This window comes from Danio rerio, chromosome 21 (assembly GCF_049306965.1).
Source record: "Danio rerio strain Tuebingen ecotype United States chromosome 21, GRCz12tu, whole genome shotgun sequence".
NCBI lineage: Eukaryota > Metazoa > Chordata > Actinopteri > Cypriniformes > Danionidae > Danio > Danio rerio.
Window position 1 is genome coordinate 35,376,528 of NC_133196.1, and position 14,028 is coordinate 35,390,555.

The 14,028-nt window shown below is 40.8% G+C and overlaps 1 protein-coding gene across 2 annotated transcripts; it reads right to left on the reverse strand.

Moving 5' to 3' along the window:
• Nucleotides 1–1,927: 1,927 nt before the first annotated feature.
• LOC101886558 (uncharacterized) lies at nucleotides 1,928–10,731 on the reverse strand. 2 transcript variants are annotated; one of them, XR_012397257.1, is made up of 3 exons: nucleotides 10,674–10,731; nucleotides 3,724–10,289; nucleotides 1,928–3,339 (listed from the first exon to the last, which is right to left on the reverse strand). XR_012397257.1 is itself a non-coding variant. In XM_005168784.5 (2 exons), exon 2 carries the CDS (start codon nucleotides 10,110–10,112, stop codon nucleotides 3,957–3,959), a length of 6,156 nt encoding a protein of 2,051 aa, XP_005168841.2. In that variant the 5' UTR covers nucleotides 10,113–10,289; nucleotides 10,674–10,731; the 3' UTR covers nucleotides 1,928–3,956. The 2 variants fall into 2 exon arrangements, 1 of the variants encoding a protein (XP_005168841.2); XM_005168784.5 differs by having other exon boundaries at nucleotides 1,928–10,289.
• Between the last annotated feature and the right edge of the window lie 3,297 nt (nucleotides 10,732–14,028).

A 14,028-nucleotide genomic window follows, 5' to 3' on the forward strand; every position in this document is an offset into this window, starting at 1 on the left:
ATCACACTGTTTGAATTCCTCTTCTGTTCCGGTAAATCCGGCCAAGTCTGCCATATGTGTCATATGATTCACTTCTGAGGATCTGGGAATCAGCTAGCTGACAAGATATGCTTTCTTACTTTGCCTTTGGTTTTAATGGAAGATCAGGGCCAGAGCTGGCAGCTGTTAGCACTAGAGGGACTTGTTACTGGTTGGTGGCTGTAAAAGAGAGTTGGATCTATTGCCGTCACTGCTGGCTTTGAAACCAGCCACGGCCGAGCCAGTGTGTCCCGCCAGGACGTGTGTTTTACATTTGTTCCTCCGCTCCTTCTCTCCCCTCTCCTCCAGAAACGCCTTGCTCAAACTCACAGGTCACATGACCTGCTGGGCCAAATGGCTGCTGCTGCTGGATTACATGAACATACACTTAAAGGCATACAAGCACCCAGATACAAGTACTGACAAGACACTTAAAGGCAGAGTTCAGCCAAATAGGACATTTCTGTCATCATTTATTCAGCCTCATGTCATGTTGTTCTTTGGAACACAAAATAAGATAATTTGAGTGTTCATGCTGCTCTCTTCCATAGAATTAAACTTTTTTTTAGGGATTTTTGTGAATCTTTTGGTTTTTGTATACACTCTCAGTAAAAAAAAGGTATACGGTGGTACAAATAATATCCATGAGGAACAGTTTTGTACCTTTGTAAAAATGTTACCCTATATGGTACAGAAAAGACCTCTTATGATACTGTTCTCTGCCTTTTATGGTACAACTGAAATGAAGGTACACAATTGTTCCCATATAAAAGGTACAAAAGTGTTGAATAACTCTTTTGTTACAATATCTATGAAAATAAATATGACTGGAGAGGCAAAGTGATTTTATGAATAGTTTCTGTATTAAAACATGAATCCTCATTTAAAAGTATTGATGAGTTTAAAGAAATTCATAAACATTAATTATGAAGTTCTATAATACAAAATATAACTACAGGTGTTGTAAACTAAACTTTTTAGGCATTTTTTATAATGTTTGGAAAGCATTTTTGACACTGTTAAGATACAAAGTGTCTTGTCACTGTGGTGGTACCTTTATGGATCAGATTTGTACTTTTGATGAAGGTACAATATTGTATCTGCAGGCTTTAAAAACCAAAGGTACATTTTGGTTTCCCATGGTACAAATCACGCCTTAAAAGTACAAACTGCTATGGTACAAATTTGTTTCTTTGTCTTTTGGTACAATTCTGATCCATAAAAAGGTACTACCCCAGTGACAAGGGTTTGTAACTTCTCTGGTACTACATTGTATAATTTTTTTCTGAGACTATACATACAGTCAGAGGAGAGACTTAGTGATTTGGGGGCCCTAGCACTGAAACTCAAAACATTTTTTGTGGTAAATAAACAGCATGTTAAAAATATATATTTGAAGTAGATTTTATATATTTTGATATTTAAAGGAAACTTTATCTATGGTAGCCGAGAGAGCTTAACGTGCTGCAATTTCAGCATGTGCAATTACAAACAGTAAATAAAGAAACTATCTTCATCAATTTGATAGCACATTTCACCTTAAAGAAATGCATAGCAAATTGGTCACAACACTTGCGGATTTGCAAGTAATACAATGGAAAATGTTTCTAGAAGACCCAAAACCATGATAAACCCTGCTGAGATATGGATGTATTATGATGTAGTGACTGTCGCTCAGTGAAGTGATTGGCGGCCTTTAAAGGTGAGTTGTTTTTCGTTTATTTTAATCTTGATTACATGACATTAAATAAAAAATACGTCCATTTCTCAACACGTGTGCTGATGAAGATCGTCTCTTTATTTGCTGGTGTTTTTTGTAATTGCATGTGCTTTCTTAAATTGCAGCTCTCTCGACCAGTATTTATCTTCTTAATGTAAAATTAAATGCAATAAATTCACCAAAAAACACTTTGTATTGTTAATTAGCCTTTTTTGTTTATTAGATGTTAATATTAACTCAAAAAACATTTCAACAATTTAATTCACAATCAATCAAAAAAAAATTTCACAATTTTTCATATAAATTGAGTAATTGTTGTTTGTGAATCGGCAGTTGTTACCTTTCATTGGGAAATGTTATTTTATTTGAACAGATCCTCTGCAAACAAACTCACAGTACTCATCATCTGACTGGTGTTTTGGCCAAAATGTGTGATTGCAGGGGTAGCTGCATTTCATGGTTCTACTTTTTTTTCACCCCAAAGTGTTCCCAAGGCGTCACGGTGGCGCAGTGGTTAGCACTGTTGCCTCACAGCAAGAAGGTCGCTGTTTCGAGTTCTAGCTGGGTCAGTTGGGTTTCTCTATGGTGTTTGCATGTTCTCCCCATGTTGGCATGGGTTTCCTCCAGGTGCTCCGGTTTCCCTTACAGTCCAAATACATGTCCTAGGTGAATTGAATAAACTAAATTGGCCGTAGTGTATGTATGTCAATGAGTGTGTATGTTGGCGGATGTGCAACAACTTTAACCATGAGGCAAACACAAAACAAAACTTTCCATCCGGAGCTCCTTCACGGGACTCCACACTTGTAAACAATCGCTCGCGCCATTCGCGCGGCTCTCGGTCCCGCCCAGACTCGTCAGCGCTACCAAGCCGACCAATCACAGAGCTTACGCTACGCGTCGTTGCGACGTGTAGTTACAATTTTTGAGAGGTGAACGTCAGTGACGGCGATGGCCACGGCGAAGGGCTATGCGTCAGCACCGTAGCATACGCCGGCGTTTGACGCAGAAGTATAAATCAGGCTTAATAAAGGGACTAAGGCAAGGGAAAACAAATGAATGAATGAATAAATGAATGAATTAATTAATTAATGGTATTGCATATTATTGTATGAATACAAAGACAATGTAATCTTGAGAAATCTCAAGCACCCTTAAATGTCTATGCCATGTAGACTCGAAAAAGTTCGGTAAGTTTAATTTTTAGGTGCACTATTCCTTTAAGGAAACAATAAATCTGTTGAGTCCAATGACTATATTATGATCAACCATGGAAAACTAGGTCATACACTCTAGTAACATTTTACACCTCAACACCAGTGTGGTTTACTGTCATGCCTTTCAGCTAAATCTCAAATCCTTGTTTTGGTGGATGGGTATTTGCATATGAAGCAAAAATTACATCACAGCACATTTCTTACATTTCTCAAGTGGGTTTTATACCTCAAATGTGTATTTTTCATGGTGTTGAGGTGGAACCTCTGGAATGTTCTGATAGTCCTTGAAAACTGGAGACTCCGGTAAGAGAGTAAAGGGCTCGGAGAGTTTCATCCAAAAATAGCTTTAATGAGTGAGTACGTGTGTGTGTGTGTGTGTGTGGTCTGGAACATAAAATAGAACAAATTAAGTATCAATAAAATATTACAGGTTTAGCAATTAACAAATACCAGTCAAACATTTCCATTTAGATTACAACAGAAAATAATCTTTAGGTATAGGAATAAATTCACTGTCAAACTGTAGTGTTTAGAAATGACTCAACATTACACCATGTGTCAAAATATAAACATTAATCCAACAAGGAAACATACTATGGCATAAATAGTTTGGACTAGCATATTAGCTTCCCAACACAGATTAACATATAACATAAGATTATGCAAATATATGCATTAAAGGTGAAATACAACATTACAGATATTGTTACAACAGTATTAACATAAGTATTACCCATATTTTTGGTGGGAATCAGTAAATAAACTTACTTTCTTGGCATGAACGCACACAGGATAGATGTTTGCCTTCTCACCGTGCCTCACAAGTGATTTTTGCCATGTGCTTGCTCTTGAAAGCGAAAGTAGTGAATGTCGGTCAAATTAGAGAGGTGCGCCATCTAGGGTATACTCATAAGAACTGCAACCCTGTATAGGACTTTCCTACAAAGCCGCCCCCAAATTTACTAGATAAATTTGTAATTAGTCTAGGGAAAGTCTCAAGGCTAATTGTTTCCTTCCTCATCTTCCCATGATGGTAACTTAACTAACCGGGCGACAGGCCGAAGATAAGTTCGCTCTTTTACTTGCACTTCTGCAGTACGTACGCAATGATCTACACCAGCATATGTCTTAATCACTTTACCAATAGGCCATGAAGCTCGTGGCAACTGTGGATCAACTATCATGACGATCTGTCCAATAGTTAAATTGCCGGTGTCCCTTTGCCATTTTTGGCGTGTCTGTAGGCCTGGTAAGTAATGCCGTACAAAGTTTACCCAAAAATGATCAGCCAAAATTTGACTATGTCGCCACCTCCTTCTACCTAACAGATCACTAGAGGAGTAGATCGCTTGTGGGAGTGATGCATCGCGACGGCCCATCAGCAATAGATTGGGTGTGACTGGGTCTGGATCAGCTACATCCGAGGAAACATACCCGAGTGGCTTGGAGTTGATGATTCCCTCAACCTCTACCAGCACTGTACGTAAAACGGACTCAGTCACAGTTCGATTGCCTAGGACTACCTGAAGAGCTGTTTTGACAGACCGTATCTCTCGCTCCCAGGTACCACCAAAATGCGGGGCATGTGGCGGATTAAACTGAAATGTAATTTCCTGACCAGCTAACTGTTCTTTAAGTGAAGCTTCTAACGCTGTAAAAGCTTCTTGCAATTCAGTGGCTCCTCCCCTGAAATTTGTCCCCCTATCCGCCAGTATCTCAAATGGCTTTCCCCGACGTGATACAAATCTTCGTAAAGCCATCAGAAAGGCATCTGTGTCCATGCTCTCTAAGAGATCAAGATGTATACAACTTGTCGTCATGCATTTGAATATGATGCCCCAGCGTTTCTCAGTGCGTCGTCCTATTTTAATGGTGAATGGGCCAAAACAATCAACGCCTGTTGACCAGAAAGGGGGTTTATATAGTCTTAAACGTGATGGAGGCAAGTCTGCCATCTTTGGTATTACAGGCTTTGCTCTCCATTTTTGGCATGTTTCACAGTTGTACTGGTGTCTCTTAATGGATTCCCTGCCACGAAGGATCCAGTATTTGCGTCTGATCTCACCTAAGACCCGTTCTGGACCTGGATGGAGAAGCTGGTTGTCATATTTCTTGATTAGGAGCATGGTAATTGGATGTTTAGGGTCCAGTATTATGGGATGTATGGTGTCTGGAACTAGGCACTCAGCTCTGCGAAGCCGTCCGCCTACTCGGATAAGACCAACTGTTTGATCATACTCAGGGGCTAGTGCAGCCAGACGGCTCTGGGTGGATATGGGTTTACCTTTTGTTAGTGCACCCACCTCTTCTGGAAAGCTGTCACTCTGAGCTTGCCTTAGTATATGTAACTCAACCTCAATGGCATCTGCTGCAGTCATGGAATCAGCCGCCCCGTGAAGGGACTGGTAAGTAAACTTCAACAGTTCACTCCAATTTTTATAATTGGAGATGGCAGGTTGAGGCGTAGTGATGATTGTATTGCCACAGAATGTTTGTTTTCTTAGCTCATCATGATCATCAGGAGCAGCTAATTCAGGCAGGGATGGCCAGGTGTCTGGATGCTGGTGAATGAACTGTGGTCCTTGACTCCATCGCTGGGATTTGGTTAACTCTACCAAAGTCTTCCCCCTGGTCAAATCATCCGCTGGGTTGTCTGCAGTGTTAACATATCGCCAACAAGACTCCATTGTCAAATACTGAATTTCCGCTATGCGGGTTCCGACAAAGACTTTATAGCGGCAGGAGTCGGATTTTAACCAACTCAGGACCGTTGTCGAATCAGTCCACAGGACAACATCTCTGGCAGGAATAGACAACTCTTTACTGAGTAACTTTGCTAGCTGCGCTCCTGTGAGAGCTCCACAAAGCTCCAAGCGTGGCATTGATATCTGTTTGCGTGGAGCCACCCTGGATCTTGCCATCACAAAGGCAACATGTGTTTGGTTATGCTGATCTAAAGTACAGAGGTAAGCGACTGACCCGTACGCGCGTTCAGAGGCATCGCAGAAGATATGTATGGTTCTCTGCATGCCTTCTGTGTCTGCACATGGTGGTATGTATGCTCGGGGTATTTCAACGGTGTGCAAATTAGCCAGTTCAGCCTCCCATTGGCGCCACTGTATTCGCAGGCTTTCTGGGTGGATAACATCATCCCAACCAACTTTTAGGTTCCAAAGATCCTGAATTAATATCTTTGCTTTCGTAGTGAAAGGTATTAGATATCCAAGTGGGTCATACTGCGTAGCCAGTACCTTGTAAACATTTCGGAGTGTGGGTTCAGAATAATGAACTTGACGGTGTTGGTATCCAAGATGGTCAGTGAGACAGTTCCAGCGGAGACCCAAAGCTGGCTCTTGTGGATCTGAACTATGCTCAGAAACCCACAGTTCAGTGCTAGCTGCTCTGGCTTCTATTGGGAGGTGTTCTATTACTTGGGGTATGTTGCTGGCCCACTGGCGGATTTCAAACCCCCCTGACGACAGATGACTACGCATTCGGTCAATTAGGCTGCGAGCTTTCTCTGGGCAGTTAAGACTCTGCAAACAGTTATCTACATAGAATGCTTGTTCGACAGACATTTGAACATCCTCATAGCCTACACAGTTGTCTTTCACATGTTGTTGTAGTGCATATGTGGCACAGCAGGGACTGCAGGTTGTTCCAAATGGGAGGACTTGCCATTCAAAGACATTTGGCTCTTCGTTCTTCTTCATGTCCCTCCAAAGGAAACGTAACAGTGAGCGATCTTCTGGCAAAAGTCTGATCTGATGGAACATTGCTTTAATGTCCCCACTGATTGCCACTGTGTGCTCACGAAACCGAAGTAGGACTCCAAGAAGTGAAGGACCCAGGATCGGCCCAGGAAGAAGATGTTCATTAAGCGCAAGTCCTCTGTACTGGTATGAACAATTGAAAACAAGCCTGGCTTTGTTATTGTGGTGGACTAAGTGATGTGGTAGATACCATGATTCAGCAGAGGATTCAACTTCTTCATTTGTCAGCCTCTTTACATAACCTGCATTTTCAAGTTTCTGAATCTCCTCGCAATATGTCAGGGTTTGATTGGGGTCATTAATGATTCTCCGTTCTGTACTTCGAAGTAGTGAAAGACAAGCCGATTTGGGTGCTTTTAGACAAGGACTGTCTTTCCGCCTGAGAAGTGGTGTAGCATATCTCATTGTGCCATTTACATTCACCCTTACAGTTTGCTGCTCGAGCAATTCAAGTGCTTGTTGATCGAGCTTGGATCGAGTGGCTGCTTTCTCACTGATATAAGGTAAAGTGTCGATCTGCCACAATTTCTCCACATGTCTCTGTAGATCTAAGTGGGTAGGTCCCACTGCAGTGAAGAGACACCGCTGCTCATCACTAGGAACATGCATCAGGCTGGCAGGACCTTGGAGTGTCCAACCAAGCGGGGTGCAGATTGCTACAGGTCCACCAGATGGGCCAATATGCACAGGCTGAGTGGGAATGAGCAAATGTGGAAAGTCGGAACCGATTAGTAGTACAGGCCGCACATGATCAATTTCTGGTATTGGTAACCCTCGCAAATGCTTGTACTTTTTCATCAGTACTTTCACTGGGTAAGTATGCTCTGAGAAACCCAATTCATCAGCCGTAAAGGCATGATGGATCTTGTATTTTTGTCTAGGATTGTCAGCGGGTGAAATTTCAAATGATACAGATGACCCCTTCAGGTGAACAACCTCATGTCGAACAGTTCTCAATGAGAGCGTTTCAGGGTTTTTATGCAGCTGGAGGTATTGTGTAGCAGAGGAGAGGAGAATTGTCCGCTCGGAACCATCATCTAGCAAAGCATAAGCCTCTAGTGAGTGTCTGGCATTATGTATGAGTACTTTGACCACCTTTAACATGACCTGTTGAGGACGATTGGGACGGTCAAGATAAATGGTGTCTGCTGAGGTACTGACCATAAGGACCTTGTTGGGCTCCTGCATGTTTACATCATGTAGTACAGTAAGATGCTGCTTTTGACATATATTACAGGGCTTTTTGAGGGTGCAAGCCTCAGGTTTGTGATTGCGTCCACAGCGGAAACAACCTTTGTCTCTGATCCATTCTGTGATCTGGGTAGTCGTCAGTGACTTAAATTTGGAACACATACTGAGATAATGCTCACGGGTATTACAGTATGGACAGTAAGCTTTTGGTTTGTCCCTGGGCTTTTGTGGAAAGGTACGACATGGCAGAGTGGTAAGTGGCATTTTATCATGACTGCTACTAATGTTGTAGTACACAGAAGATGATGATGTATGGCTACTCTTCCCTTTCCTTTGAGGCTTTATCTGTTCTTGAAACATGTCAACAGCTCTACTTGAGATGCGCTTCGCCTGTGATTTTAGCTGAAGCCATGCTGCTAAGTCATGAAGAGTGTATGTTTTATCTGTCCCTGTGACGAGTATACCACGACTGAGACAATGTTCAACAAATCCATCTCGGTAGGTAGCCGGCAATTTGACTAAAAGTCTGTCCACATGTGAGCCACACTTCAGTTCGTACCCATTCTCCCCCTCTAAAGAACGAAGCATACCTACAAGTGCATGTACTGCAAGAGCGAAATTATCAAAGGCTTCGGCATCCCCTACTCTAACTGGTGGAGAGTTCAAAATGGACCCAAGTTCACTCTGTACAAGTTGACGAGGTTGCCCATATTTGTCTTGGAGGGCTTGCAATGCAGTAGTGTACGGTGTAGGATCATGCATATAGGCTTGTGCTAATTTGTATGCACTGGGTAGTCTTATTCTGTCTAGAAGTACCTGGTACTTAAACTGCTCTGTGAGATGAGCGTGGCAGCCTATGAGACTATCTAATGCCATTTTTAGTAGGGCAAAGTCTGACTCCCTACCACTCTCAAATGTAGGCAGAGCTGGTTTAGGTATACCATATGAATTAGCAATTAGCATATCTATAACATTGGCTGGGGCTGGTGGCTGTACACTGGGAACATTTAGCCTGGGTAATGGCTGTGAGCTTAATTGCTGTTGCCTAACAGGATTTTGTGACTGATTAATTGTGGGCTGAGACGGTACTGAAATTGACTGGTGAGGTGGCTGAGCATAGCTGGTCGCTGTTGAATCCGGAGACACATATGATGCACCTGGGCATAGAAGGTTAGAGCCTAACTGACTATATGTTTGTCTCTCATAGGACAAAGATGGCTGTACGGTTAAAGGAGGGCAAACATCTGCAACATGTAATTTTACCTGTGAGGGAAACACACCTGGTGCTGCAACAGAACAGATAGGAGAAGGAACAACATTCATTGGTTCTACATATAATGATTTGGATGTAGCATGAGAGGTAATGTGCTCATGTACTGAATGTGGAACTAATGGCTGAGCAGTAACAGGTTTACTCTGATATGTGTGTGGTGTAGAGTGCTGTGTACTATCAGGGAACTGTCGTAGTGTATGGTGAGCAACCTCTACCTTTGGTAAACGGAGTGTATCAGTCTGTACCTGCTCTGGGTCAAGTTCACCTTCAGTTTGTGAAATAGCAGTTGCATTCTCAGTCTCTGATTCTCGGAGAAGTGAAGCAACAAGACGCGCTTTCTCCAGCTCCATCTCTTTCTGCTTAATACGACGCTGTCTTTCAAGCTGTTTGGTGATCAGTTCTTTGGTCTTGTGTGCTGCACGAGCCTCTTCATCTAACTGATGACTTCTCCTCTGCTGCTCTCTGAGTAATTCTTCTCTCTCATATAATGCTAAGCGTGCTTGTTGATCCAGGAACTCACACTGCTCCTCAGCTTTGCTCTCCTCCACCATCTGCCTCTGCATCTCTGCTAGCTCCATACTTTTCAGCTTTTCCTCTACAATAGCTGCCTGTAGCTCTGTCAGTTGCGAAGCTGTTGAACGGCTGGATACACTGCTTCTGGTGGTCTTTGTCCTGGATCGGCTATGACATGACTTTGCAGATGAATGTGCTGATAATGATCGGCAAGACACATGCGCTTCATCTGGATGTGCAGATGCAATGGCAGCTGCTGGCATTGTATTACTGTCCCCTGCACTGGAAGCTGGAATCTGGCTTGGTTGATATCCAACATCATAATCACCCAAGTAGGCTGGTGGGTGTCTCTCCCGCTGAGTACGAGGTTGCACAATGGTTGGTGTGACCTCCTGCTCGGATTGCATGTTGTCTTCAAGGTTACTATCCTCCGGCTCGAAGGACCATTTGTTGAGGTGGAACCTCTGGAATGTTCTGATAGTCCTTGAAAACTGGAGACTCCGGTAAGAGAGTAAAGGGCTCGGAGAGTTTCATCCAAAAATAGCTTTAATGAGTGAGTACGTGTGTGTGTGTGTGTGTGTGGTCTGGAACATAAAATAGAACAAATTAAGTATCAATAAAATATTACAGGTTTAGCAATTAACAAATACCAGTCAAACATTTCCATTTAGATTACAACAGAAAATAATCTTTAGGTATAGGAATAAATTCACTGTCAAACTGTAGTGTTTAGAAATGACTCAACATTACACCATGTGTCAAAATATAAACATTAATCCAACAAGGAAACATACTATGGCATAAATAGTTTGGACTAGCATATTAGCTTCCCAACACAGATTAACATATAACATAAGATTATGCAAATATATGCATTAAAGGTGAAATACAACATTACAGATATTGTTACAACAGTATTAACATAAGTATTACCCATATTTTTGGTGGGAATCAGTAAATAAACTTACTTTCTTGGCATGAACGCACACAGGATAGATGTTTGCCTTCTCACCGTGCCTCACAAGTGATTTTTGCCATGTGCTTGCTCTTGAAAGCGAAAGTAGTGAATGTCGGTCAAATTAGAGAGGTGCGCCATCTAGGGTATACTCATAAGAACTGCAACCCTGTATAGGACTTTCCTACACATGGCAAACCTGTTTTGCTTTCACTTTGAAAGAGTTACAATTGTATAAAGTGGCTCAACCCACCAGAAAAAAAAATGATTTTATAGGTTGGTTTTGGAAGGAGTCCTTCAAGAACCCAAAGCAGCATCTCAGGGCTGCGTGATTTACAAAGGACATTTACAGGACCAGAAAGAAAACAGTGAGGACTAGTAAAGGGAGCAGTTTTGGCACTGTTATGAAAGCTGTTGTTCAGCTTTTTGAACTCTTTATAAAGTTATATAACTGTGTAGACTTTTTATACACAAGCAAACCTATAAGCCTGTTTAACCACACACTGTTAAAAAATGTGGGCAATGCATCTCGACTTTCATCCATTGAATGTGAAGCCAAAATGACCCACTAGGGACCGTTGCCATGTTGTGTTGATGATGTCACTTGGAGCCACAGTCTGTAAAATTGTAATTGCTGCTGAATCAAAACTCCAAACTCAAGCATAACCATAATTAACAATAAAAAATAACAATTAGTAACTGCTAACTAAGGATCAATATCTTTTCCCATATATGTTCAGACACTGTAAACAGAAAATGTTCAAACAGTAAGTATGTTTACATGGACCGCAATAATCCAATTATCAATTTTAAAACTATTAAGACAATACTCTGATTAAGAGTCCATCATGTAAACAGCGATTTTTGATTACCTTAATCTGACTAAATTCATAACTGAACTAAACAGAAATCTAATTAAGACATGGAGTATGTCGATTTGTGCAGTACAGACATGTAAACACTGTAATCAAACTATTACCGCCATGTAGGACTTTCGCCGCATTTTGCAACAGGATAGTCTGTACACACAGCCATTTGACTCTATTATCTGCACCTACCGAGCCAGTGAAGGACCACAGTCACCGGCACAGCAAAATGCAGAGCAAGTAGTATCAAATTCCTTTAAATCTACAATTATCCAGCAGTTTCTTGCATCCAAAATCTTGTTTGTCATGGGGGGCATGCATGAAATGTTCCTAAATGAAAGTAAAAGTGCCAAACTGTAGCTAAAGTCGACAAATTAAAAATGAAACACCCGAAATTGCATGATACTCTGGAGGAAATGGGGATAATGTGGTGACGCATTGACAATCAAATTATGTGCTATAACATGTAAAACGGGATCATGAAAGGAATATTTAAAAAGCTTCTAGTGTAAACTTAATTACAGTAATTATAATTTGTGTAAACTTAATTAAATTATTATCTTATTCAGATAAATAAAAAACAATTTTATTGCTGATGTCCATGTAAATGTAGTCATTCATGCATTTTTTATGTTTATTTTAGCCTCATTCACACTACGAGTAACTCACAGTGGCAAGCAACCATTCATTTCAACGGAGAGCAAACAACTTCGGCGATCTCCATCTACGTGAGTGACCGCGAACGTTAGCGAACCAGGTTCGTATCTAGGCGTATCAAGTGATGGACAAAGTTGACGATCCTTCAACTTATTGCAAATGAAGAGCGACTTTGTTGAGCGACAGCCAACAGGAACACTAATAGAGCTCACATGATCCTCTCTCAGCTCGCTCAGAGGCCGGTTGTATTCGTGCTGTATTGACCTGCATTTGCAAAGTGTTTAAACCGTTTCAATTGAGAATCTAAAATTATTTTGTTGATTGGCTCATGTCTTGTTAGTTTTAATTGCGAGGGTGAGGCTTATAAACATTATTACAGCCAGACAGCAGGAGGCAATTAAAAATTACTTCACTTTTCAGGGTCTGTGTAGCACCTGACATCTGCATCAACAGACATTTGCTTAGTAAAAGTAAAAGTGATGACTCAGTTTAGAATTTTCACTGATGGTTGGCTGAATTGAAGATTGTAGAAACCAATAATCATAATTCAATATAAATATATCCAATTCCATTAAAGTTTACCTGTACGGTGCTTTTCATAATTATTATCATTCCAAAGCAGCTTCACAAAATGGACAGAATATTACATTACAGTCCAAATCTGAAAAGTTAAGGAGCTGTATATAGAGTTGGCAGTATATAAACATACTCACCTTGCAGTTATACAGTATATAGTGTCCATCCAAAGAAATGATATTTACATGTATAAATACATGTTCAACAAAGCAAATTTTAATATTAAGTGTTTGTTGTCCTTGAAGTTCTCAGATGGTTGGCATCATCTCTTCGAGTCCTCGTAGGTTTAGCATCATCTCTTCACTGGTCTTGGATCTGATCTAGTGGCACGACACAATCTAGAGGCCTCGGGAAATAAAAAGCAAAGAAAAGAATTAGCATAGCTGCTGTTCTTAATTTATTTGCACAAGAGATATTAATTCATACATGCCAACACTCTCATTTTTCTAGAGAGTCTCCCGCCACCCTCCTGTTTTGTTATCTCTCCCAGGAAACTCATGAAAACTCATGCATCCGCTGCGTAAAACATGTGCTGGATAAGTTGGCAGTTCATACCGCTGTGGCAACCCCAGACTAATAAAGGGACTAAGCCGAAAAGAAAATGAATGAATGTTCACCTACAGAATAGCACAATGTTCTAGCAAAATAACCTGTAAATTTTTATTTCACAAACACTTTAAGGAACTACGAATGTAAGAGCATTACACTAAAATCTTTACTTTTTACGATTTTTTGTTCAATGAAAAGGTTCCATGAATATTCAAGGTTCTCCAAACAATCAAACATGCCAATAAATCATAATCATTATTGTGATAGAACCACAATAAGCCTCTTTTTTTAATTTCCAGACGTTAAAATAGGATCCAACCCTCTGGGGTCTGAGGGTGTTTTGGGGCTCTGGAGAAGTTTTGACATGCACTGACATTTGTGTTGTTTTCTGTATCTTAAAACATATTAATAGCTAAAGTGTGATAACAATGTAAACAGCACAAGTTGGGCTACAATAATACCAAAGCAGAATGTTTGTATGTGTTTGTGTTTTTGAGAAAGAAACATTTATGCGTGGTTAGTGAAAAACTACAATTTTGAAGTCACTGAAACAAGGCTGTGAAACACACAGAGAACATTTGTGCACAAGACTTTTGAGAACTGGATCTTGTAGACTAGTGTTTTTGCTTCAAAATTATGTGAGAATCTTTTTGTTTACTTGCTCACAGAAAACAATATAATGAATTAAAATTTCTAAGTCACTTTTTGAGTGAAAATGGT